General features: G+C 45.2%; 1 protein-coding gene across 1 annotated transcript in view; it reads left to right on the top strand.

Annotated features, from left to right (window-relative positions):
- CGNL1 (cingulin like 1) overlaps positions 1–27,363 on the top strand; it is a 156,552-nt gene that overhangs the window by 95,811 nt on the left and 33,378 nt on the right. Inside the window, exon 9 of the mRNA XM_030878805.3 lies at positions 26,842–27,048. Within this exon, the coding sequence (XP_030734665.2) occupies positions 26,842–27,048 (207 nt within the window). The remainder of the gene's footprint in view (positions 1–26,841; positions 27,049–27,363) is intronic.

Genomic DNA, 27,363 nt, shown 5'->3' with positions numbered 1-27,363 from the left:
GAAAAAAAAAAGCTTTAAGATAGCCTTTCTCAAAAAATGTCTCCAGTGTTCTGTAATCTTTGGATGTAGCTTCAGAGCATAGGAAATGAATAAGTTTGCTCTGGGCAGATGTTTTCATTTATTTAGGGTAGAATCTCTGCGTCTTACAGTAACTCTATGTTTAATTGTCTGAAGAATTGACAAACTCATTTTTAAGATGGTTGCACCACTTTACATTCCCACCAGCAATGTACATCCTCCTCATCACTTGTTGCTGTTTATCTTCTTGAGTATAGCCATCCTAGTGGTGTGAAATGGTATTTCTTGTGGTTTTGATTTGCATTTCCCTGATGGCTAATGATATTAAGCATCTTTTCATGTGCTTATTGGCCCTTTGTATATTTTCTTTGGAGAACTATCTATTCAGCTCCTTTGCTCATTTTTTAAATTGGGTTGTCTTTTGATTGTGTTGTAACAGTTTTTCATATAGTCTAGATACCAGTCTCTTATCACATATATATTTTGCAAAATGTTTCTCCCATTCTGTGGCTTGCCCTTTTGCTTTCTTGATGCCGTCCTTGGAAGCACGTGATGTCCAGGAGTTTATGTATTTTTTTCGTTATGTGTGTCATATCTAAGAAACCATTGCCCAAACCAGCATTATGATGACTTATTTTTCTAAGAATTCAATAGTTTTAGTTTCATAGCTTTTATAGTTTTATCTGTTAAATTTAAGTCTGTGATCCATTGTGAGTTAATTCTTGACTGTGGTGTGAGGTAGAGGTCCAATGTCATTCTTTTGCATTTAGATAACAGTTGTCCCAGGACCATTTCTTTTTTTTTTAAATTAATTTTATTGATGTATTGTTGATTTACAATGTTGTGTTAATTTCTGCTGTACCGCAAAGGGAATCAGTATACACACATTGTTTTTCATATTCTTTTCCATTATGGTTTATCACAGAATATTGAATATAGTTCCCTGTGCCATACCGTAGGACCTTGTTGTTTATCCATTCTATATATAATAGTTTGCATCTGCTAATGCCAAACTCCCAATCACTAGCACCATTTCTTGAAGAGACTTTTCTTGCCCCATTGAATGGTCTTAGCACTGTTCTGTCTCTGTTCAGGTGTGCTTTCCAAGCTCCTTACCATCCAAGTTCCCCAGACTTCAACTTTGGTAGTGAGGCCTGGACATTAGGGAATTAGAATGCTTACCCTCAAGAGACGATTCAAACCAGAAGGGACTGAGATACTGCTACCTGCGAAGTTCAAGTTAGGGTTACTGCTATCCCAAGTGGGTGAGAGATTGAGAAGAAAATGAGATTGGTTGCAGAAAATAAAAATGGTGTCATCTTCCCTGAATGTGTGGAGGTAGCATAAACACATTTTGACCCTGCTCTGCATGCAACCTTACTGAGCTCACTTGACCACCTGAAGAGATTTAGAGACTGGGCTTTCACACACGGGCAACAACGGATACTTGGAATAGTGAGAAAAAGGAAATGAGTTTAAGCAATAGAAATCAGGGGTTCCTCATAATGGCTCTGTTACTAAAAAGCTATGTGACCTCAGGCACCATGCTTCAACCACACCCTCAGTTCTCTCCTCCATCAAAGCAGGGCTGGATTAACAACCTCTCGGGTCCTCTCTTACGTTCTGTGATGCTTGTGTATTGAAGATGTTGTCAGCATGGTCAGGCTTTGCTATTTAGAAACCATGTTATAAAAATCAACTTGAGGGCTTCCCTGGTGGAACAGTGGTTGAGAGTCCGCCTGCCGATGCAGGGGACACGGGTTCGTGCCCCGGTCCGGGAAGATCCCACATGCTGCAGAGCAACTAAGCCCGTGCGCCTCAACTACTGAGCCTGCGCTCTAGAGCCCGTGCTCTGTAACAAGAGAAGCCACTGCAGTGAGACACACGCACACCGCAACGAAGAGTAGCCCGTGCTCACCACAACGAGAGAAAGCCTGCGCGCAGCAACAAAGACCCAACGCAGCTCAAAATAAATAAATAATAAATAAATTTTAAAAAATAAACTAAGGAAAACTAAATGACATGAACTTTTGTTAATAATGAGGTATCAGTATTGGCTTTTTAATTATGACAAATCTATGATACTAATGTAGGATGCAATGAGAGGAAACTGAACGTGAAGTATATGGGAACTTTGTATTAGCTTAGCAAGTTTTCTATAATCTAAAATTGTTCTAAAATTTTATTTAAAAAAAAACCTATCTGGTGAAATCTTCTGACACCCAATTCGGTACGTCTTCTGTGAAGTAAGTCATCTCCGTTCAACCTCCTTCCAATGCCACCACTTTCTCCACTGCACACCACATGCACCTCTGTTACATCAGTTGCATATCTCACTGCAAGTAATTTATTCTCTTGTCTGTCATACTAGATTGTGAGCTCCTCATTCATATTTATGCACAGCCTCTGGCTTGCAGGAGACACTGGCATGTTTGTTGACTGATAAAATGAAGGAATGAGCGTAGGAACAAGTATTTCATGAGTCTCCTGCATGCATGACCTTTTGTTATTATGGTCACTGTACTCAAAGATGCCCACATTGTGACTCAGAGGCCGGATAGGAACTGGATGATGATGCCATGATGCCGGAAGAGAAAGAAATGCCTTTCCTCTCTACTTTGGAGAACAGTATAAGGTTCACAGTGAAATTCTGTCAGTAAAAGTGCTCTAAAAATGTGTTTATCCCGGGTGGGATTCACATGGTACGGATGGGACCAACTTCCCCACTCCCTACCCCTCCAGCTTCACTCCCAGGTATTTCTAGTAAGAGACCTTATTTCTTCACTGAAGCTTTTACTCTTTGAAATCCTCAGTTATAATGACTATTCTGGAGGAGCCCACTTTATCAGCTGAAGTCTTAGCTTTCTCAGACTGATGAATGTAGAACCTGGGAAAGTGGGCAGTAAGACAGGTACCTCTTTTCTAAATCTTTTAATACAATTTTTAAAGGTTTCTTTCCATGTATAGTTATTACAAAGTATTGGCTCTATTCCCCATATTGTACAATACATCCTTGAGCCCATCTTACACCCAATAGTCTGTACCTCCCACTCGCCCACCCCTATATTCCCCTTCCCACCCTCCCCATTGGTAGCAATTAGTTTGTTGTCTATATCTGTGAGTCTGCTTCTTTTTTGCTGTATTCACTAGTTTGTTGTATTTTTTAGATTCCATATAGAAGTGATGTCATACAGTGTTTGTCTTAAAAGACAAGAGTCTGACAGAGTCTACTTATTTCACTCGGCATTATGCCCTCCAGGTTCATCCATGTTGCTGCAAATGGCAAAATTTCATTCTTTTTTCATGGCTGAGTAGTAGTCCATTGTACCTCTTATCGTGGAAGTTAGAGGACCTGACCCTCTCAGTGGCCCCAGAAAGTGAGACTCAAAAGATGAGATGGGCCTAACTTGATTTACTCCCTTGGAGGCATCATATGCATTTCAGGATTATACTCCACTCCCACATGATAGCACAGGGCAAAGGTGAAGGGCTGCTAGGTTCTCATTTGGAGGGGAAATTTCCAGGTGCAGTAGGTGTGCAACTTTGTTTATACCTTGACATTTTTTACAGGATGAATCTGAGGTTGCTTACAAAAGCACATACAATAAAAAAATATATATATAAGTATTTAAAAATCATGGGAAATATAAATTCAAGTAGAGTTAATATTGGGAGTAGCAGGGACAATAGACAGTGCAATCACATAGTCCAAAGATCATGAAAGCGAATTAAAAAGGTGGCCCTGAGATTTTTGGCTGTCAAAGTGAAAAAAGAAATGTGATTGGTGTCACAATATTTGTTGTCCATAAGGGGAAAAAAAACATTTCCTCAGAGGAAGTAAAGCTTCTTTTGACATATAATTTTGAAAATTACACCCAAGTTTCCTTCCTAGCTTCGGGATTATAGGGACTCAACTAGCAGAGAGAGGAGGTAGATGCTAAGATTCAGACATGCCCACATGTGTGCTTCCCTCAGGCTCACAAATGACTGAGAGAGCAACAGGTCATTGCCCTGGAGTCATTCATTCATTCATTCATTTATTGCTGCATTGGGTCTTCGTTGTTGCACGCGGGCTTTCTCTAGTTGCGGCGAGGGGGGCTACTCTTCGTTGTGGTGCGTGGGCTTCTCATTGCAGTGGCTTCTCTTGTTGCAGAGCATGGGCTCTAGGCGCACGGGCTTCAGTAGTTGTGGCTGGTGGGCTCTAGAGCACAGGCTCAGTAGTTGTGGCACACGGGCTTAGTTGCTCCGTGGTATGTGGGATCTTCCTGGACCAGAGCTCGAACCTGTGTCCCCTGCATTGGCAGGCAGATTCTTAACTGCTGCGCCACCAGAGAAGTCCCTGCCCTGGAGTCTTGAATAGCCCCTTGGGTATGGGCATTTCATTTCCAAATTTTACGTCCTTATTGAGAATTATGGGAGCACATCTGTCCTCCTGCATTGGTGGGAAAAGGGGACTAGTCAAGCAGCCCTATATAGATAATGAGTATTTATGATTCTGAGGTCTGGTTTGACCTCAGGAATAAACAAGGTGAGGACAGTAAGTATATTGGTCTGGAACTAATGCTTTTAATGATGAGTTCATGGTTTTAAATTTGCAATGAATAAAATTTGCATGTGATAAAGTTCAGTCACATTGATTCTCTTGACCTTCTGTAGAAATATTAAAAAGTTCAAATAAGAGCTGAAGAAAGAGATGGTCTCTGGAAGTCAGAAAAATCTCAGGATTTTTCAAATCACGCTTTCTTCCTTTTGACAGGGTTGCTAGGCTGGGAGACGGAGGTTACAGACAGATTTGGAAGGAGTTTTCCAGTGATGGATGGCAGGACTCTTGGCCCAGTCCTGTTAACTTGTTTTCCATGAAAAAGACACAGAAAACATACTTATCAAGTCTGTAGGTGACCCGCAGCAGGCAGGGAGAGCCCAAGTGCTAGATGATAGACCCCAAGATTCAACATGGTCCCAACAGGCAGGAACACTGGTTTAAAAATCAACTTGAGGGCTTCCCTGGTGGCGCAGTGGTTGAGAGTCCGCCTGCCGATGCAGGGGACACGGGTTCGTGCCCCGGTCTGGGAAGATCCCACATGCCGCGGAGCGGCTGGGCGCGTGAGCCATGGCTGCTGAGCCTGCGCGTCTAGAGCCTGTGCTCCGCAATGGGAGAGGCCACAACAGTGAGAGGCCCACGTACCGCAAAAAAAAAAAAAAGAAGAAAAAAATCAACTTGATTCAACTGAAGAGAGATAAATGACATCTTTTTTCTTTTTCTTTCATATGTATGGAATGCAGAATCCAAGGCTTGGTGGGACTTTTTGATGACCCTAAAGTTCACAGATATACTCATGTACATAAGTCAAGATGCTGTCAAACTTTATTAAAAAAAAATTTCTTTTACGTTGAAGTATAGTTGATTTACAATGTTGTGTTTCTGGTGTACAGCAGAGTGATTCAGTTATGCACATATATTGTTTTTCATATTCTTTTCCTGTATGGTTTGTTAGAAGGTATTGAATATAGTTCTCTGTGCTATACAGTAGGATCTTGTTGTTTATCTATTTTATATCTGCTAATCCCCAACTCCTAATTTATCCCTCCCCCACCCCTTTCCCCTTTGGTAACCATAAGTTTGTTTTCTACGACTGTGAGTCTGTTTCTGTTTTGTAAATCAGTCTGTTTGTGCCATATTTTAGATTCCACATATAAATGATATCATATGGTATTTGTCTTTCTCTTTCTGCTTACTTCACTTAGTATGATAATCTCCAGGTCCATCCATGTTGCCGCAAATGGTATTATTTCATTCTTTTGGCTGAGTAATATTCCATTGTATATAAGTACTACGTCTTCTTTATCCATTCATCTGTCAGTGGACATGCATGTTGCTTCCATGTCTTGGCTGTTATCAGTAGTGCTGCTTTGAACATTGGAGTAGCATGCTGTCAAACTTTAGAATCCTCTGAAGTACCATTTAATGGAGTCAGGGAGATTGCAAATTCTTAAATTCTATTCTTTTCATCTTCTGTGGTTATAATAGCCACTTTAACTTTGCCTACTCAGGGTTTTTCAACAAATAGCAAGTATTTATTGAGCTCCAACTGTATATATGACACTGGTCAAGGTACTATAGCTAAGAAGGTAAATGAGACATGATCTTGATTCCAACAAACCCAGGCTTCTCTCCTAGTCACGTGAGGGTGCTGGATGAAGTCATACGCCACTGTTGTACTCCACAGTACTCAGAAAGACAAACAATAATCACCCAGAGAGATATGCCTGAACACTGATTGGGGATATCAACCTGGAAACACATAGAAAATCGGTCTTGCAAGGCAAGAAAATGTAGGGGCCAAAGACCACCATTTGTATATGCCTGTGCTCTTGCCATTTCAAAATGTTACATTTGTAGGCTCATCTAGTGACTCGTTTTACAGGCGTAGCCGTTGTGTTTTTTTGTAACTGGATAGTGTGCGAGTGAGTAGAAGGGGTTGGGAAGGACCTGTGTTCCAAATTGGAGGCCAGAAAGCTTTATCGATGATGGAAATACAGAGATTTCTCTTGCTTCTCCTCATCTCTAGCTCTCTGCTGTAGCTCTGTTGAAATCCAGGGCGTGAAAGAGCCCACCTCTGCCACTGGCCTGTCTCTTGGTTCTTTTTTCCCCTCTGCACCTGGATTCGGCACTTAACACCCTTCTCTTGTGAACAGCTTATAATAAACTGCTCATATACGATTAGGCCATTAAAAATAGAAAATGAAAAAGCATTAGGAAGGATGGATTTTATTTTGGGAAAGGACCCAATCCCATGAACTTTCTGTTCTTTCTGTTTGGGGGGGAATGGGCCTGATTCTTCATCTTAGACTAATTGCAAACTGGTGCATGTTACATTTTCCATCCCAGAACAACTGGATTGTGTCTTTCTCTGTTCATTCGTGAGCCTCCTCCACTTGTGAGAGTGCACAGTATTCAGCTGGTATCCCACCCAGCAGATTTCAGCCAAGGGTGTTCCCTGGAAACTTGAGTGTCTGGGCATGAGCTCAGGCACTGGCAAGTTTGCCATCCCTCTAAATATCTCCATGTGCTCCTTGTATAATACTGACTGTAGAGCCAGAAGGTAGCTCCTCTTCTCTGGATGCAGTAGCTTTCTCTTTGCTCTTTTCTTAGGGGTTTATTGCCCATTCCTTGTCTGACAGGAGTTGTGAAGAGGGTTATCATCACTGCGAAACTCCTCGAAGGCAAGGTCTTATTCTATTTTTCTTTATATTTTTCCAGGGGCTTTGTAGTCTAGAGGATCTGTTCATATGGCTTGGTGATACCCTGGGGGCCATTAAACTCTGGACTTTTCCTATAGTTTCTACAGGAAGTTTTTCCTTAGAGGTCACCGAAATAGCTTGCCTGTGTGACCCTGAAACAAGCTGCCAGCAACTGGTTGACACTATGTCATCAATATTCTTCTTGCTTTCTCCGTCAGCTCATTAACCACCAAGGCTTCTTTGTGTTGCCCTCATTGCCAGCTTCCTCGTGGACTGTAAGATGCAGTGACTCTGAGACTTCTACCAGTTCTCAGACCTTGAGGATGCTTTGACCTGTCTTGATAGAAGGCCTCCCTTCTATGTCAAGAATTCCTCATGCCTATTACCTGGTGGTTTCTTGAAAATCAAACATCATAAAACATGAATTTCTGGTTTTATTACCTGTGGTGACTCTGAAAGACAGCCTTACTTTGCCCTTTTGACCTAGGAACACCACCAGGGAGAGAAGGAAAGGATGATGGTAAGCGTCAGCCCTAGAGACTGTCAGCTTGTCTAAGAAAATACAGAGGTGTAGCCACCCTCCTGTTTTGGGGTTCTGTATATTAAATTATTGATAAACAATTTTTTTTTTTTTTGCGGTACGCGGGCCTCTCACTGTTGTGGCCTCTCCCGTTGCGGAGCAGAGGCTCTAGACGCGCAGGCTCAGTGGCCATGGCTCACAGGCCCAACCGCTCCGCGGCACGTGGGATCTTCCCGGACCGGGGCACGAACCCGTGTCCCCTGCATCGGCAGGCGGACTCCCAACCACTGCGCCACCAGGGAAGCCCATTGATAAACAATTTTGAGGAACTGCTTATAAACACCAAATAAGAGAGTTAAGTGAATCCACATTCGCTTAACTCTTGGGAAGTGTTTAACGTGATTTGGCTCATGACTAGCGTTATTTTCCCTGGTGTAGATTGACTTTAATAAAGCATTAGTGTCCCAGTTCATTTTAACTTTGGTTGATGCCATGGGAAGGGTGAGGATATGAAGGCAGCTGTGTTCATATGGAGGCATAACTTTGGAAGCACATAAAGTGACTAGTTGACAAGAAAAATGAAAGCATATTTCTAGAAAGCCAAGAACGTCTTAGCAATCCAGATAAATGTTGCTTGTAAAAACAAAACTGATAACCAGGACTGACTGTGGAATGAAGCCTCATGAACTCTGGGGAGTGGAGATAAGATAAATGAGTCAAAGACAAGAGGAGGAAAGTGTGTGTTTTCATGGAAAATATTCACAGGGTTGTTCTGAAGTGCAGCTGGAAGTGCTCACAAAGGCAACAAATACATTAAATAAAAACAAACCCAGAGCACCGTGTTTCCTTCTTTGTGGGCTCTTAAAACCAAAATGTGACTGTTTCTAGCAGAACTGTTCTAGTTATCAAGAGACTTGTCTACTGGCCGGATTGAGAGTTGTGCTCAACCTGATACTTGGGTTGTGTACAGCCTTCCACTCCCTAGCAGGTCTCTTTTGTGAAGGAATTATCAAGACCCGCAAGAAAGAGGTTGGCGGCCCGTGCTCCGGAGCTGGATAGACCCTCTTTGAAGCCGGGCCTGCGATTGGGGGCGTGGCACTTAAGGAGTCTGAGCCCCGGTTTCCCTGTCAGTAAAATGGGGACGATGACAGAGCTTTGGAGCCTCGGTGGGGGTGAGACGGGATGGCTGGCAGCACAGTCTCGGCACAGGGAGGAGAGAAGAGTGAGGAATCAGGCCGGAGGACCGCTCTGGGGGAACGGGATGCACCTTCTCTCCGCGAGCAGCATGGCAGCAGTCGGAACGGGGCTCAGATTAGCGCTCGCAGCCCGTCCTGTCGGGTTGAGTGTTGACGAGGGAGGCAGTGGAAACAGAAGGTCAGGGAGTGAGATTCCCGGCGGCCGCAGGTCCCCGTGGGTGCCTGGCACATCTGGTGACTTAAAACAAAGGGCGCCGATGACTGGTCAGGCCGACAGGAAAGAAAGTCTTGGGCAAGAGGCCTCTTTGTTTGCTCCTGTGTGCACGAGCCTGGTCTGCCCCCGGCAGGTGGGCGGAGCTAGCTGTTCGTTTTGTGGAACAAAGAACAGGCCTGGTTAGATTGGGGGGTGGAAAGTGGAGGGACGTGGTGGCTCTGGACAGGATTCCTCTTGGTTAAAACAGACTCTCTGAGAAGTGTCTGGCGTGTGTCTCCCTGTTGCAGATGCCGAGTGGAATAAAGACACACACACGCACACGCACACGCACACGCACGCTTCAGCGAATGTGGACCCCTTGGTCCAGCAAAGTCAAAGCCCCAGAAAAGGGTCCTGAGCGACCTGACCGTCTTCGTCGGGGCTCCTTATTTGGCATCCCTAGGAGTGTTGTTGAGGACAGTGGCTAACCACAGATTGGGGTCAATGAGAGGCCTGCGGTTTCCAGAAATGGGGCAGTTCTGCAGGAACGGAGGGTTAGGGTGTAGGCTAGGCACAGGGGCAGGCCCCACAGGATCTGGAAGTAGTGGCTTTAATCTCAAGGCCACGGTGAGCTGAGCCCTGAGGATCCCCTCCCGGAAGGCAGCAGAGCTGATATACAGGGAGGTGCTCACTTCTCCCACCAGCGGACACTTCTGTGCCCCCGGTGCACTACCTCTCGTGCTAGGTATTCTCCCTTCCCTTGAGAATCGCAGATTGGCGTGGTCTAGAGGTAAAGCAGACCTCTAGATATACCTCTATAAAGGTATATCTCCATTGTGGAATTGTATTATACTTTCTTTTTTCACATAGGTTGCTCATACTTTAGGTTGATTGTTTCAACAGTGTGTGTATATATGTGTGTGTGTGTGTGTGTGTGTGTGTGTGTGTGTGTATTTGAGTATTCACTTTAGGCCAGACACTGTCTTAAACCTAGTGAGCAAAAATGGACACATGCTCCTTGCCTTCTGAAAGCTTACAGTCTAGTGGAAGAGAATATAAGGGAAAAAGTCATATAAGTAAATAGAAAGTGTACCAAGGCTCATGGAAGAGAGGCGCTGGGATTTAACCTAGTCTGCAAGGTCAGGGACCATTTCCTTGAGGAGGTGGTAATTGGGATGAGCAAGAGCTAATGATGTGGAGAGGCAGAGTCTTTCAGGCAGATGTGCAAAGGTCCTGGGGTAGAGGGAACATGATATAGGAGGAAACGTGGAAAGAAAAGGCCAGTGGAAGGATGGGTTGAGTGAGGCGAAGTGTGGTATGTGATGGGGTTGGGAAGGTAGGTAGACCAGGTAAGCCCTGTGAACCGAGGTCAGAAGGTTTGTTGTTCGTTTTTGCCTTTATCCTCAAGAGCACAGGAAAGCCATAGAAATATTTAAGCAAGGGATGACATGACCCGATTTGGGATTCACAATACTCTCTCCTGCCCCATTGTGTGGGGAATGGTTTGGAGAGGGCAGAAGAGGGGATGTGGCGAGACCAGCGAGGAGGCTTTTGCTATTGTCCAGGAAGAAATGATGGCAGCTTGGACTGGCATGGTGACAGTGGAGATGGAGAATGGAGGGTAGATCTGAGATAAATTGGGAACTCTTGGGTTAAAGTTAAATGGCTTTTCCTATTATAGGACTTCTCAGAGCCTTTAATATGTGGGCCAAATGTGGATTATGGTTCTCTAAGAAAAGACTCAACCGTAAGAATTGCTTAGAATTATATGAACACAACGTTATTTTTTTAAAAGATCTTTCACAGTACTTTTGTTTTCTAGAATACTTTCTGGGAAATGCTATATTATATAATTCTTTTTTGGAGGGTACTTTCCACAGAGGGTTCTGGATACTATACAAAGGCCTGTAATTGGAAATGAACATGACAGACAGTATAAAAAGAAAGCTGGGGCTTCCCTGGTGGCGCAGTGGTTGAGAGTCCACATGCCGATGCAGGGGACGCGGGTTCGTGCCCCGGTCTGGGAGGATCCCACATGCCGCGGAGCGGCTGGGCCCGTGAGCCATGGCCACTGAGCCTGCACGTCCGGAGCCTGTGCTCCGCAATGGGAGAGGCCACAGCAGTGAGAGGCCCGTGTACCGCAAAAAAAAAAAAAAAAAAAAGAAAGCTGTTGGCCGCAAACTTTGAAGACTTGGGCAAAATCAGATTGAATACTAGAGTGAAGTCAATTTAGAAAGGGTTTGGAGGCCGGGCTAGGAGTTTGAATTCAGTTTGCTATGTGTTGGGCGTCATTCTGGACTCTGAGCTGAGATGGGTCATGATGGAAGTGTCATCTTGGCAAGATCGTTCTGGAGGACATGCGGCGAATGAGTCTAGTGGTGAGGTGTGCATCAGAACTGGGTGTCCTCGTTTTCTAGAACTGAGCAGTAGTTGAGCCTCTGGACTTGGGTGGCGGAGTAGGAATGGGGAAATGCATCTTTCAGGTTGAGATGGAAATGTAAGATGTTTTTTTTTTCACATCCTGTCCCCTTGGCAGGTGGCCACTGTCAGCAGTAGAAGGCTAAAAGAGAGTCTCTTCTGTGTTTTTCTGAGGCCTGATAAGCACAAGGTCTCCCTTGGAGCCTTTGGGTTCCCAGGCGGAGCTGGAAGAGAATGTGTGTGTTCAGAATTGCATTGTCGTTGTCAGGGAGCAGGAGAGGTATTACTTAGGTTAATAGATAATGTCTAATGAGGTGGTTAACTTTAAGTCCGTCAAGTTCTCGCCACAGCTCAGATTCCACTGTGTGACTCTGAACAAGTCCTTTAACCTCTCCAGGCCCTGGTTTGCTCATCTGGAAAATGCGTGGCTAGAACCTGTGTCAGGCTTCTCGTAAGCTAATAATTCCAGCTGTCTCAGGGAACTGAAAATTCATTAATTAGGACAACCATTTATCAGGTTAAGTAAGACCTTTTGCCTTCAGAGAACTAGAATTTTGTGAAAAATTTGGATTGAAAATGGGGGGCCTTCGTAAAAAAAAAAAAATGTGAGGAGTGTCCAATTCACACATTCCTTCGAGATTCAGGCATCTTTTCTGAGGCAGAGATGCAGCAAAGTGAGGCAGACTTCAGGCAGGACAGACCTCTTAATAACATAAAGGTAAACAGCACCCTAATGAGGGAATCTGCTAGCTGCGGACTCAATTTAGGAAAGGAGTGTGCTAAAAATGTATTTTTAGGTAGGGTGTTTGGAAGTTGAAAGAGCTTTCTCATGGAGACATTGTTATAAACTGAGGTTCGGTTCTCAGGCCAGATAACAAAAGTTGATCTAGCTCATGACAAAGTGGAAATCGTGTGTGCTGATGATAAAAAAATATCAAGTAAATGTGCCATGGAAAGTGTGTGCATTTGGTGACTATCATTGGATATGTTCAAATATACTTAGACACTTCAAAACGTATTGAGCCAATGAATTCACTAAACTTGAATTGTGAGTGTACTGTGTGCCGGGCACTGGCTGGGCTGGGGCCCAGAGTGAGGTACAGGCCCTGCCTGTGAAGAGCCGACTGGCTGGTGGTCAGTCTGCTGGGCTCTCAAGTCAGGATGCCTGGGATTGTACCTGGCTCTGCTGCTTACTGGCCCTGAGACCGAAGCAAGTTACTTAACTGCTTCGTGTCTCCTTTTCTTCACTTATAAACAAAGGCTTGAACAGAATCTCTCTTGGGAGGGATGGGAAGGGGGTAACTTAAGAACTAAGTGAGATGCCCATAGGGTGGGCACAGTGCCAGGCCTAGAGCGAGCCACTCAGTAGATATTATTATGCCTGCCTGGCCCAGAGCCTTGTCCTGTGGGATGCAACCGCAGCTCACCTGGTGCCAGTGGGGAATTGGGTCTAGTTCCCCAGGCATAGCCCTGGAATGGGATGGGCTATCATGGGAGAGAAGTGTGGGAGGAAAAAGGCGTGATCTTTTTTTCCCCAGAAGAGTTAAGGTACAGCGCACCAGCAGAGAGAATGGGGTTGAGGCAACAGGGTGAGCTCCAAATGCATGAGAGCCAGAGGGGTGTTGGGGGTGCCCTGGTGGGCAGAAGTGGAAAGGGGCTGGCATCTGAAGAAAGGATGGGAACAGGAGGACCCCAGCAGTGACACCCTTCCTGTCATCATTGGTCCCTACAGTATCCCTCACAGGGCGGGTTCTGAGAAGGGTCTGTTGGATGTTGATCTCGAGGTGGCCAAAGTTTTCTTTAGCTTGTAGACTTGAGTTCAGGAACCAGGTTTCCTCTTGGGTCTCAATTCATCTGCGAGGGATCTATTTTATTTGCTGGGAGACTTTGTCTTGGGAGCCTGGGGTCCTTGGTAATCAAGATGACAGCTGGCGAGGCTCTTCAGGGAGTATCGTTTCGGTTTGGGGCCCCACACTTTGAAAGAGTACTTGATACTGCACCCCAGTGGGTGAAGAAGGACCTTGGAAAGTTTAGCCTAAAGAACAAAAAACAAGGTAAGATGGTGTGAAGGAGGTATGCGGGCGTCAAGCGCTTGAGAGGCTGTCATTTGCAGCAAGGACTATGCCCTTCTTGGTTGGTCCCAGTGACATTGTAGGAATGCAGTTATCAGCTCAGCGTGAAGGAGACGTTTCCATGGCTGAGAGCTGAGAGAAAATGGAAAGGCTTGTTTTGAGAGGTAGTGGGTTTCCAGCCCCAGGAAGCGGAGGCTGGATGTCTGCTTATCTATCAAAGATATGGTGAGGGTGGAAAGAGATGGAGGGCGGGGATATTGGAAATTCAGATTGGGGTTTGAACCAGAGAAACCTGGTGTACCAAGCAGCGCTGACATTCTACCACTTTATAAGATATGAATGAGTGAATGAATATCCAGGTCTGTTTGAACTTATCTGGTGAAATAGAAACGTTGGTAGGCCAGAGAGAGAAAATAGCCTTTATCTGCTGTGCGGGCGCCATATTCTTCATTACAGAGATGGACCATGGGGCTCGTGACCCTTTCTTTAGGCCGTGATTACTACTCATGTTTCAGTTGTGAACAGGTTTAACACTCTGGTGGGGATTCAAACTCCTCATGAATGGCTCTGTGCCTCGTTCAACTTGTGTATTTATTGAGTGTAGACAATTGATGCTGAGTGCTTAAATACAATTAATAAGTTAAGTTTGTTTCCTTCTCCCCTGACATTGGATGGCTCAGAGAGGTTGTGACTTGCCTCAGGCCGAACAGTTAGTGAGGGGCTGCCCTGGAACTGGGTCACTTGCCCGTCCTACCTCCATCGTTCCTTCAGTGGGGACCACTGTCAGTGGGGATGTCCCAATGCCAGTGATAGTATTTCATTAAGCTACCACCTAAGGACACACAGTTCAGGATGCTTTCAGTGTTTGGCCAGGACCTGGGGCAAATGGCAGATTTCCCTAGATGTGAGGTGGATTACTCCTCAGAGCCTCGCTGGAATGTGCTGTCAAAGCTGGGCTTGGGAGGAGCCTCCCGGCTCTCTGGATCCTCGATAATAGGTCAGTAGGAGCCCTGGCGAGGACCTCCCCTCACTCCTGCAGAGCTGGCCCCAGGGATGGGCCAGATCTCTGCAAATAATATCCAGGGGGGCCTCGCAAACTGATGGATCACCCAGGCTGGTGTGCGTACCTCGGGGGTCAAGTTGGTGTGCTGAGTCGTCAGAGTCCCTGTGCAGAGCAGTGCTTGTGGTCCAGTAAATGGCAGCTGTGACTTGGCTGGGGATGGGAGAGTAGGCTTCTGGTCAGATGGGGCGTGGAGGGCAACCTGGAACCCAGGGTGGAGGGGCAGTCCCTCAGGACTGGGCCCTCCATGTGCGTGGGCTTAGAGTAGGGGGGATGGTGGGTATCTCACTTCCTGAGCAGCATCGTGCTGGCGGCTCCCACAGACGCTCTCACAAGAGCCCTTGCAGCCACCCTGAGAGTGGGCACAGCATTACCTCCCCATTTGCAGAGTGGGAAGCAGAGGCTCTAGTTCCACAGCTGGTAAGCGACCAAAGCAGGGTGAAGATAATGGCGAAGGTCACTACAGTCACCGCTGTTTCTTTAGCGCACACCATCTGCCTGGCCACGCGCTGCACACTTTACATCCACTACCTTTAACTCCCCCGGCCCGACCCCCCACCCATGTCTCTGCATGGTGAGATAATTGCTATTTCAAAGTTGAGGGGATTGAAGCTCAGTAAAGGGTAATTGACCGCCTTGGAGTCATGCGGCTAGTAGGTGGCTGAGTCTAGATTTGAACCCAAGACTGCCTGACTCTGGAGGCCATGCTCTTTCCTTGTTATAGCCCCACTGGCTCTTTGGGATGAAGCAGTGGGAGGAGCGGATGGTGACACTAAGTGGCTCTCAGAGCTTGTACCTGGATATGACACATGTTACTTGCACTCACATTTCATTGGCCAAAGCTAGTCATATGGCCACACCTGACTTCAGGGAGACAGGCAAGCATAATCGTACATGTGCCTGGAGGGGAGATGTACCAGTGACCACCATGGTGATTTATGGGGCCTCAATGACAGGTGCCCAAAATGGCCTTTTAAAAAAAAAAAACAATGGGACTTGGCCCTCGAGCAGTCCTGGGGTAGGTCTTTGATCAGACTTGGTGATTCCATCCTTCCCCTCTGTCTCTCCCAGCTCTTCTGAAAGGATAGGTGACATTTGTTTCTCCCTTTATTCAGAAACGGAGGGACTGAGTGAGAGTCCTGCCAGCAGCCGTGGTTGGGAAACCGTCCAAGGGGACGGAGGCCAAAGAGTCACCATGCCTCCTTCAGGGCCTCTGTCTAGAAGGAAATCTGCAATGTATGTTCTATAACTTCTGGGTGGTACCTACTAATTCCTTCTTGGACACCGTTTGCTGTTTATAGAGTGACTAGTGTTTAGACACTTGGCAGTATCATCCTTCATTTTTCTTGACCCATGCAGTGAATGGACGTAACACCACCCCTTTTTTTTTTTTTTTTTTTTTTTTGCGGTACACGGGCCTCTCACTGTTGTGGCCTCTCCCGTTGCGGAGCACAGGCTCCGGGCGCGCAGGCTTAGCTGCCATGGCTCACGGGCCCAGCCGCACCGCGGCACGTGGGATCTTCCCGGACCGGGGCACGAACCCGCGTCCCCTGCATCGGCAGGCGGACCCTCAACCACTGCACCACCAGGGAAGCCCTACCACCCCTGTTTTTAAAAAACCAAACAGTGATTCTGAGAAATTGTGACTTGGACATGACCTCAGAGTGTGCGGGTGACCATCCCTGGATTAGGACATTACTATTTCTGGCTCTGTTCCCTTTGCCTGGCAGTTAGAGCTAGCTGCTGACCCCAGCAGACTGGCCTGCAAGGAGGGGGCTGGAGACCGTTCATGGGCTTTTGCAAGAGACCAGTCTGCTCAACTCTGTCCCAGGGAACAGCCTACATCTTTGAAGGAGGAAATAAATAAAGGTCACCCTTGTCGTATGTCTTAACCCTGGAGATGGTGGGAACCAGCCTTAAAAGCTTGGTGAGGGTATTGGTCCAGCCTCTTCCATCCCAAACATGAGGTCAGTCCAGATTTTCTTTCTCCAGCCCCTGTTATCATTGTTCCTGCAGCCATGGAGGCAGGGGGATGAAGGGAAAAGTTGACAGTTTTCTATATGGAAATTGGTCTCATTTGGGGGTGCAAAGGGGCGCTAGTGGAAATGGTCATGAGATTAAGAGTTCTTGGTCTGAGAATTCCTCTTTAAATTTTTTAAATGGAATGATTTCTGCCACTTAGTGTTGATCGTTTCAGCATTTATGGAAATATGGTAGCGATAAAATGGGAAAGTTGAAGGATCAGCCTTTGCAAATAAGATTTCTGAGAAGGAAACAGCAGAGACGTGTGGACTCACTTAAGGCCTGTTGGCTTCCAGGTTGAGCCTTGGTTTATCTTGGAGGCATCCCCACAGCTCCCCAGTAGGCAGTGCTGTGGAGAACCTGCTTGTTTATCTTCTGTCTTCAGAAATCCTGCTCAACCTGTTGGACGTGTGTGTGCCGACAGCAAGCTGATTTTAACGGTTTGTGAAGTTGTTTGTTCTGTGTCCGACCCCTGCTTTTTTCCTGCCCCCTCCCCCCAGTATTTTTCTGGTGACGCAGAGCTCTGGACTCATGACATTGTCCGGGTGGTGTCCTTTCTGCCAGCCGGCGGCTCCTTGAAGGGCTGACTGCACCGTGGGGGGGATTTCGGGTTCTATAAACAAAACTTTTACATGCTGGTCACAAGATTAGCATAGACTATGGGCCCTCATGGTGAGGGAAATGGCATCTCACAGCTGTGATGTGAGGCTTTTTTAATCTCCTGGACACTGAGATGAGACCCAGGGACACTGGGGAAATTTTTGTAAGGATTTTTAAGGAATGGAGTAAAAAATAAGTAAAGGCAGAAGCATAAGTAAAAGTCTGTAACCCAGGCCTCTGTTTCAGAGCAGCTCTTGAAATGCTGTTTTCATGGTACAAGAGTGTGTATGCCCCCCCCCCCCCCCCGCCGTTTAAATCTGGGTGAGTGTATGGACATAGCTGAAGCCTCTAGCTGGCAAGTGTGCAGCTTCCTTTTCCCTTCTCTGGCTGACTGTGGGAAGTCTCCCCTGAAGTTGCTGCCTCACTCAGAAGAAGCTGGTAGCAAGTAGCAGAGATCAGAGACAGGAGTTGGAGAGCTGGTTGCAAGTCCTGGTTTGTGACTTTGGGCTACACGACCTTATATGTAGCTGTCATCCATTGTCGTCATCTTATGGTGTGCCTGAAACATTGCTACGTGCTCAGCATAACGTCTCCATTCATTATTAGAACAATGGGGAAAACCAAGCCGTAGAGGCAAACAAGCAAGGCCAGTTCAGGTCGGCCAAGTCCAAGGCCTGAATGCTTGTTTTGTTTTGTTTTGTTTTTAGAGATAATAGTCGCAGAATGTAAAATTCACTGTTTCCACCATTTTATAAAGTGTACAATTCACTGGTGTTTATATATTCTCAAGGTTGGGCAACCACCACCACTATCCAAGTCCAAAACATGTCCATCACCCCCAAACAAAGCCCCTTACAGCCAAACTCCCCCCTTTCCCATTCCCCTGGCAACCACGAGTCTACTTCCTTTCTCTGTGGCTCTGCCTATCGTAGGTGTTTCGTCACTGGAATCACCGTATGTTAAGGCCTGAACTATTACTGAGCGTGTTGCCTCTTGGGGAAATGGCTTGACCCATTTGTGTGGAGGGTATTTTTATTCCCATGTTGGGTATCTCTATAGGTTTGTTGTGTGGCTTAAATGATAACCTTTGTCAAATGGATTCTGTGAGCAAGCGTGAGGCATTTTATTAGCACAGTTTTTATCTTGAACCTATGTGTGAATTACAGGCCACTCTGAGAGTAAATCTTTGCTGGTTTCTTAACCATTTAAAGGGAAATGTTTTGACTTACTTCACAAGGACATTGTGAAGAAACCAATGATATTTTTAGCCTATATATAATCACCAAGTTACTATAGGAAAAACTGGATAATTGAATATGATTAAAAGGGAGTATCTTTTAGGTGGTTTTGTAAGCCGGAAAATCACCACCAGGGCAATGGAAAAAACAGGATGTAAACAAAATCTTTATAAAGCATGATAACTTTCCAACTCGGTGAGTTCTGGCAAGTTGGTGACTGTGGAGAGAGAACGAACTAGTAAAGCCCTGCTCCGTGGCAGGAAGTTGGTCTTTAGATGTGGTCCTCCGCTCTAGATACCATGGCAGGGACACTGGTAAAAAACCATCTGAGTTTAGCTGACTGCATTTGAAAATGAAATTTAAGTATGATGTTATAGAGGTATAAAACCTCTGGAATTCTTAGTTTAATGGTTGCCTAATACTGCCCAGTTTCTTCAAGTTCATTCTCAATCCCAGACATCCCAGACTTCGGAGCTGGCAGGGACATTGAAATTAGCTAGACTGACCATTCCATGTTACAGAGGAGGAGACTGAGGACAGTTGGAAGTTAAGTGACTTGCTTGAAGTCGTCACATAGTAACTTATTAGCAGAGTAGTCTAGTCCAGAATCCACATCTTCTAACAAAAGGAAATTGAATACATCCACTATTCTGGCTTTGGAATCAACTCTTCCTCGAAAATATTTAGGGTTTTGGTAATGAGTGGACTCTCCTTCTTTACTATTCCCTTTGCCACATCTATTCCCATCTTCCTCACACACTACTCCGTTGCCACAAACAAACAGCTTATCAGTGAGACAACTGCATGACCAGTTCAGTTCTGAACTACAGATATGTTGGGGAAAAATGGTGTTGGCATTTGGGAAATACAGTGAGAGAATTTTTGGAAACTCTGATGTAGCTCTTAGAGTAGGGATTTTAAAATGATGTTTTTCAATGGCTCAACCCCACTTTCACCAAAAAATGGTAAGTAGGCGGTCAAAAAACAGGAAGGAGAAACCCATTACTTTACATTATTGCAGGCATCTCAGCTTTTTGAAACTCTCATATCTCTCTTGGGGTGGTGGTGGTTTCTGACCCATTTAGAGCAAGTAATACCTATTATGCTTTCTTTAAGGATGTGAATTGAGTTCAGAGGGGTCACAGGTTTGCATAGGTCATAGTGTGAGCTGACTGCACAGCCTGCAGCGGCACCCAAGCTGCCTGACACCCCATCCCAGGCACTGGAGTCATGTCAAGAAGCATAAGGGACTTGGAGAGTGGGGACCTGAGCTGTGAATGAATGTCTGCGGGAGGGCCCTGAGGTCGGAGCAGCCTCTCCTCAGTCTGGACCTCAGTCCTCACAGTGGGACCCACAGACCGGCGTCACTGGCACCAGCTGGGAGCTTGTTAGAAATACAGAGCCCCGGCCTTTGTTCTTCCTGAGTCAGAATGAGCATTTAAGAGATCCCCAGGTGAATCCTGTGCTCATTAAAATGTAAGAAGTCCTGGCTCAGAGGCCTCATGCCAGTGAAATTCTTAGTTAACTAGGGAAAGAGCAGTTTATGACTAAAATAGATGCTATTTCTTTTCCTCCATAGTTTACTGTTGCTCAAGTAAGGGGTAAGCTGAAACCGTAATACAGGGGACCTGGTTCTCCACACATTCAGAGTGAGAAAGGGACTCATCATCTGTGACCCCGGTCCTCACTGTGGGCAAGAAAGTGATGTCCGCAGCCATGCTGTGGAAAGGTGGTGACCTCCCAGCAGATGACCTGGCGTCGGGGACCCTTCGGGCACCCATCAGCTGAGCTCCTGCAGCCTCACTCGCTGGAGGGTGGGAGTAGCTGGTGACATGGAACCAACGAGCCAGCATTCCATTCTCTGGCCTCCTGGCCTCCACGCCTCAGCTGTTTTCCCTCACTCAGCAAAAAAGCGAGACAGAAAAGAAACAAAAACTGGCTGTGGAAAGAGGCCCTGTTAATTAGTAAAGCCTGATGTCTTATGTGTTGGGTCTGCATTAGGACAAGCCAGGAGGGCCTCGTCCTGTGCGGTTACTTTTCATCCGTCAGGAGTGAGCCTGTCCGAGGTGTGTGCTCTGTGCTCAGGGGAAGTGCATCAGTACCTTTGGGTGAGGAAAAACAACCTAGACGTGGCCATTTGTGGCGCTGTTGGGGAGTTTTGTGCTTATCATGGATAAAAGTTTCCCCTGGCCCCAGGCGACAGTGTGAACATTTCTAAGTGTGGACGTTAACGAATGAAAACGTGCCAGCTTGTAAGCAAGTCATTATTTGCAGTGAATGGTGGTACCAGGCAAAGACTGGGGTTTTGCTTTTTCTTTTGTGATAACAATTATGTATTCCTCCTCCAACCCCCCTTTTATATCAGTAATTGGAGCATATGGTTAAAAGTCAACTATTTCAGAAGTAGTGGAAATTTAGCAATTCAGCACGTTGAAACATGCTGTTTGTCTGTTTTGGAAGAATTTTCTTAGTTGCCATCAGTTTGCCAGACCATCCTTGATTGGGAAATGAGGCTGAATTTTTAATGAATTAGCCAACCAAGAAACGTGACTTGCCCTTAAAATAAGGGGTCATGTAATTTGGACAGAACAGTTGCCCTGGAAAGACTGTTAAAGATCTTGTTTCTCTCCTTTGAGAAATCTAGGCTTGATATTGAGCTGGTAAAAATGAGCAACTTATAGTCTAAAGCCAGGTTTGAGGATTTAGAACCGTAGTAGGTAAGTCGGGCAAAGTCCTGACCTTGTGAGAACTACGCCTGGGTTTCCTTGGCTTGGTCATTAATAGCAATATCAGCCACGAGAGTCATGGCCTCATTTAACTAGATATTTACAATGGGGTGGGTAGGTAACTTCTCCCCTCTTTTACAAATGAGCAAACCAAGGCTCTATGAGGCCAGGCCCAGTGAAAGGGCCCGGAAAGAGGCACAGCCTGGATCTGAGTCTAATCTGGTGGATTAACTGCAGCATCCTCTACTCCTTCCTCTACACTCCTAGATGCACATTTTTAGAATTAAAACTGAGAATTCCATTCTTGAGGTGATTTATGTCTTTTGTCCAGGCTGAGATAATGTGTACATGTGCTGGGTGTGTGGGGAGGAGAGTGCTTGCCAAAGCTACGGGGTAGAAATGGCCCATCTTCCTGGAACACCAAGGACAGTATCTGGATATAAAAAGAGACATGGGGTGGAACGAAAGTTATAAGTGTCAACTGCAAAGCGTACATGCATTTTTGATGGAGAAACCCAAGCCTTGGAAGCAGTTCTTTGAGGTCACTTGCGTGTCTCTAACCACCCCGCATTGGACTTCTCTGCCTTTAAGGTTGCTTGGGTGGAAAATTTGGAGAAGCACTCATGTAAGTGCAAGTCCCAGGCCATCTGGGCCTTTTCCACCCTCCCAGCTATATGTGGTGAAAAGGAATGTCTTAACTATGTAAACCAGCGTGGGAGAGTTGGTGCTCTGCTCTGTTTGTACAGCTGCTCCCCGGCTCCCGCTCTGCTATCTTTCATGGCCCAGAGGTATCCGTGAATATGCTGGGGAAGGGTTTCTGGAGCCCGGAGGAGGTGAGAACTGGGTAGGGGAGATGGTTGTCTTCCAAGTGCCTGTGGCCCTTGGTAGTCAGTCTTTTCAACAAAAATGTATATTTATTTAAACATTTTTAATACTTCTTGAATTTCATAGTTCACCATTTAAATCCTCACAAGAGGGTTTGCAATGGAATACCTCTCTCTGCTTCTTTCCATAGCCCCAATTCCCTTCTTCACAGCCAGCCAGTGTTACCGGTTTCCTGTGTAACCAAGTAAATACAGGTGAAGAAATGATCTCAGGGCAATTTTAAGGGATGGTCCAATCTTGAAAAACAAGAGAATGTAGCACATCTGCTACTTTTGCCTTTGTGGTGATGACCTAGGGTAGTGTTTCCGACCTTTTGGAGTGGAATTTGGAATTGATCTTTGTTAACTATTTCTGACTGATTGTATGAATGAATAATAGGTAAGATATTAAAAGACACATCCATGTGATCTTTTTTACAAATAGATATTACATAGGGGGTATGATCTGGCTAAATGAATCGTTAGAAACTGTGTGCCCTTTGGTTTTTATTTATGATGGAACATCCTCCCTAGTCTTGCTGTGACGTACAGCACTTAAGATCAAAACATCACAGAAATGAAGTACCAGCAATTAATTAAGTGAGGGCAGCGGTGTTTGTCCCCAGTGACCTGTCAGAGTAGATCTTTACCAGCTCTGGTCCTCCTAGAGTTCTCCTGCTTTTGCCACAGTCATGAGATACAAACTTAAGCATTTGGAAAAGGTGGTGCATAGTTCAAAGTTCAGAGCTGGAAGAGTTTTGGAGTCCCGCAAGACCAATTTTCTTTGCTGGCAAGTCACGGAGAAGAACTTGCCTTGAACAAAGGGATGTGATTTTTATTCTTTTAGGTTCCAGCACTGCTGCAAGTGAATTAGGTACGGTTTCAGGAAGAGCAAGGTTATCCTATGGGCTTTACCTGACATAGTAGACTGGGGACGTGGGATGTGGTGGTGACGGGAACAGGAGAGCCGCTCTGGAAAGGTTTGCCGATGGAGGCTTAAGTTAAATTTATTTGTAAACATAATGTGGTTTACCACACTATGAAGACATAGAGCAAAACGTATTATCGTTTTACAAATAGTCAAAACAGGACTAAGTGTCTCAACACATACGAGCTCCCATAGAGGCACACTCAGCCTGTGAAATTGCGAGCTGGGATTGGAGCAGACCCTGCCACTGGCAGCTGAGTGATAACCTGCGTGATCCATCCTCCTAAGACAGATGGACTCAGAATGTGCCCTGCAACTTGCAAACAGAGAAAATACCAAGTTCTAAACATCAAAACACAGCACAGCGTCCTTTATCTAGCATGTCAGGGTGCCAGGTAGGCCCACATCCAGCTTAAACCAGATCTGGTTTTCAGTATCCTTGCTCTTCCTGAGATGTCTGGGTGAATGAAAGATCACTGACTGCACGTGGAAGTGTTCTTCGCTTTACCAGAAGATTTAGGCAAATGTCTTTAGTCTCTTGTTCTCACCAGTACCTCGGTGGACCTCAGCTCCTCCATCCCCTGCGTCCGACTCAGCCTCTGGGTTTCCTTTGTTCCTCTTTTAAAAATCAGCTGTATGAGATACTTAACATACAATTCAACTATTTAAAGTGCAAAACCAATGGTTTTTAGTATGTTCACAGAGTTCTTCAACCATCGCTACAGTTAATTTTAGAACATTTTCATCACCTCAAAAAGAAACCCTGTAGTTTTTTTTTTTTTTTTTACAAATTATGTATATAATTATATATATATCAATGTTTATTTATAAAACAGGATCATACTCTTCATACTATTTAACTTTTTATGTATCACATCATGACTTTTAAAAAATTTTTGTTGAAATAGTTGATTTACAATGTTGTGTTAGTTTCAGGTATACAGCAAAGTGATTCTGTTATATTCTTTTCCAGATTCTTTTCCATTATAGGTTGTTAAGAGAGATTGGGTATAGTTCCCTGTGCTATACAGTAGGTCCTCGTTGGTTATCTGTTTTGTATATAGTAGTGTGTATATTTTAATGCCAAACCCTGAACCCTTTAGCTGTCATCTCCCAACTTCTCATTCCCCTCAGCCCTACGCAACCACGAATCTATTTTCCATCTCTATATATTTGCCTATTGTAGACATTTTATATAAATGTCAATATGTGGCCTTTAATGAATGACTTCTATCACTTAGCATAATGTTTTCAAGCTTCATCCATGTTGTAGCATGTATCAGTACTTCATTCCTTTTTAGGGCCAAATAATAGTCCATTGTATGGACAGACCACGTTTTGTTTACCCGTTCACCAGTTGATGAGCATTTGGGTTGTTTCCACTTTTTGGCTACCTTGAATAATACTGCTGTGGAGTTTTTGCACAAGTTTTTGTGTGGCCATATGTTTTCATTTCTCTTAGATACATACTTAGGAGTGGAATTCCTGGGTCTTATGATAACTCTGTTTAAACTTTTGAGGAACGTTCAAAATGTTTTCCAAAGTGGCTGCACCATTTTGCATTCTCACCAGCGGTGTGTGAGGGTTCTGATTTCTCTACATCCTCCCCAACACTATTATCTGTCTTTTTGATTATAGCCGTCCTGGTGGGTGTGAAGCGGCTTGTTATGGTTTTGATTTGCATTTCCCTAATAACTAATGATGTTGAGCATCTTCTCATGTGCTTGTTGGACTTTTGTGTATCTTCCTTGAAAGATGTCTATTCAGATCCTTTGCCCATTAAAAAAAACTGGGTTATCTTTTTATTATTGAGTTGAAGAATTCTTTATATATTCTAGATATGGGTCCTTTATGAGATATATGATTTGTAAATATTTTCTCTCATTCTTTGGGTTGTCTTTTCACCTTGTTGGTATCAGGAGCACAGAAGTTCTTGATTTTGATGAAGTCTAATTTATCTATTTTTTCTTTTGTCACTTATGCTTTTGGTATTGTATCTAAGAAGGCTTGCATAACTCAAGCTCACGATATTTGCTCCAGTGTTTTCTTTTAGAAGAGATCTATAGTTGTAGATCTTACATTTAGGTCTATGATCCATTTTGAGTTAATTTTTGTGTGTGGTACAAAGAAAGGCTCTAATTTCATTCTTTTGCATTTGGATATCCAGTAGTCCCAGCACCATTGTTGAAGACTGTTCCTTTCCCCCTTGAATTATCTTGGCTCCCTTGTTGAGAATTAATTGACTGTAAATATTGGGTTTATTTTTAGATGCCCAGTTCTATGCCATTTAACTACGTGTGTATCCTTATTTGAGTATCACTTGATAACCGTAGCTTTGTAGTCTCTTATCTCTTAATGGGAAAGTTAGGGCAGGAACGGACAATCTGGACTTTTCTCTTGCTTTCCCTCGTCCGACCAGTTACTGGATTCTTGAGATCCCTCCTCAGGTTTTCAACCACACTTTATATCTCCTCAGTCATCTTGCTGGTTTCGGTAGAAGATGATATGTCCAAACAATATTAGAGAAATCCCAGCTGTTGGGCACCATAGTGTTCTCCTAGCAATGCCCGCCAGCCTTGTTCTGACTCAGTAGCTTGACTCTGATGAGCTTTCCCAGATGGATAGAATTAAATGGAACATTTGGGTTGTGAAAAGATGCTCTGGTTTCTGAAACTCTCAGATTGGTTAAGTTCAGGATAACACAGCTTCCTGTACTATTACAAGATTTAAAGATCTTTCTGAAAGACCATGCAAGCAAGTGATTTCGGCAGATAGCTCTCCCAAGTGGGCTGTGTCGTAGCCTTCGAAGCCAGATCTTGCCTTCCCTGGGCCTTCCTTTCCTTGAAGGCATCTGCAGCACTGTTTTGTGAGTGCTGGGTTTACTGGTTTTGACATCTTTGTCATAGTGGAGAAATAGAAGATGAGAGGTCTGCTGGGAGAGGTGGAATTCTGGACAAGGCCACTTACCATCACTTCTAATATGCCGAGTCAAAAATAAAACGCCTACGTGACATCTGGAGTTAACAATAATCATCCTGTAATTGTTCCCATTCCTTTCTCTTACGGATTGTGTGCCGCACATGCTCATTTTCAGATGGTAGTACCTAGAGCTCGCACCGTGAACTGTACCGTAATTTAAGCAAATTTTAATTTCCATTTTGTGTTAGACATTAAAAAAAAAACCCTGTAAGCAGAAATTGCCCTTCATCAAGAGCTTCTACTAAGAGACCCTGCACGTGGTGAGGGGTCAGGAAAGCGAACTCATCAGTGGTTATAAGAACAGGTTCTGGATTCGATCTGCCCGAATGCATTTTCTCCTACCTGAACTTGGACGAGTTCTTCAGTCTACCCAAGCGCCAGTTTCTTTGTCTTTAAAATGGTGATAAGGATAGTATCCACCTCCTAGAGTTGTTAAAAGGTTGAAATTTCATGTCAAGGACTTGACACAGGCAAGGGTCGGCACAACTTTTCTGTAAAGAGCCAGATAGCAAATGTTTTAGGCTTTGGCCACAAGTCCTGACACAGCTTTTGTAGCACAAAAGTGGCTGTGGACGGGGTGCCCCCGAATGGGCGTGGCGGTGTTCCAGTAACACTTTATTTTTAGTAACAGGCTGTCGTGCGCTGATCCCTGCCTTAGCACGATGCCCGGCACGTAGTGGGTTTTAATAAATGCCAGCCATCCACGAAGTTGGGAGCTGCGCCTTGGCCCTGGTTCCCATGCTCACCTGTTCTGTGTCTTTAACAGAACATCGAGGTCCTGGCCAGTCGGAGCAGCACCGCAGAGCAAACCCAGGTCGGGCCTGAGATGCGCGCCAAGGCTCTGCAGGAAGAGAACGAGAAGCTGCGGGAAAGCATCCATGAGCTGGAGCGCACTGTCGCTCGGCTTCAGAGGCAGGTTGCTGACGTGCAAGGTGACGAGGCCAAAGCGAAGGAAATGCTCAAGAAGTACCAGGTGAGGCTCGCTGGACCCCGAGCCCAGGCTTGGCAGTGCCGGATCCTTCTTTCCTATGTGACGAAAAACACAGCGACTGGAGAAGCAGAAAGGGATTTATTATCATAATGGAGTAGGAAAGGTCAGGGCAAGCATGATCATCTCCTCTCTGTAACCCATCGCTTCTGTTCCTCTCTGCATGGCACTAATGGGGGATGGGCTTCTAGAACGGGGCTGACGGAGTCACGGTGGGAGGCACAGGTACAGGCACGGGAGTCCCCGTTTGCCCAGACATCAGATGTGCTCAACCTCTTGACACTGAGCAGAGGCCTCCGG

Source organism: Globicephala melas, chromosome 2 (assembly GCF_963455315.2).
Source record: "Globicephala melas chromosome 2, mGloMel1.2, whole genome shotgun sequence".
NCBI classification, from domain to species: Eukaryota; Metazoa; Chordata; class Mammalia; order Artiodactyla; family Delphinidae; genus Globicephala; species Globicephala melas.
Note: the sequence above shows the minus strand (reverse complement) of the source record. Positions and strands in the feature narration are given on the sequence as shown.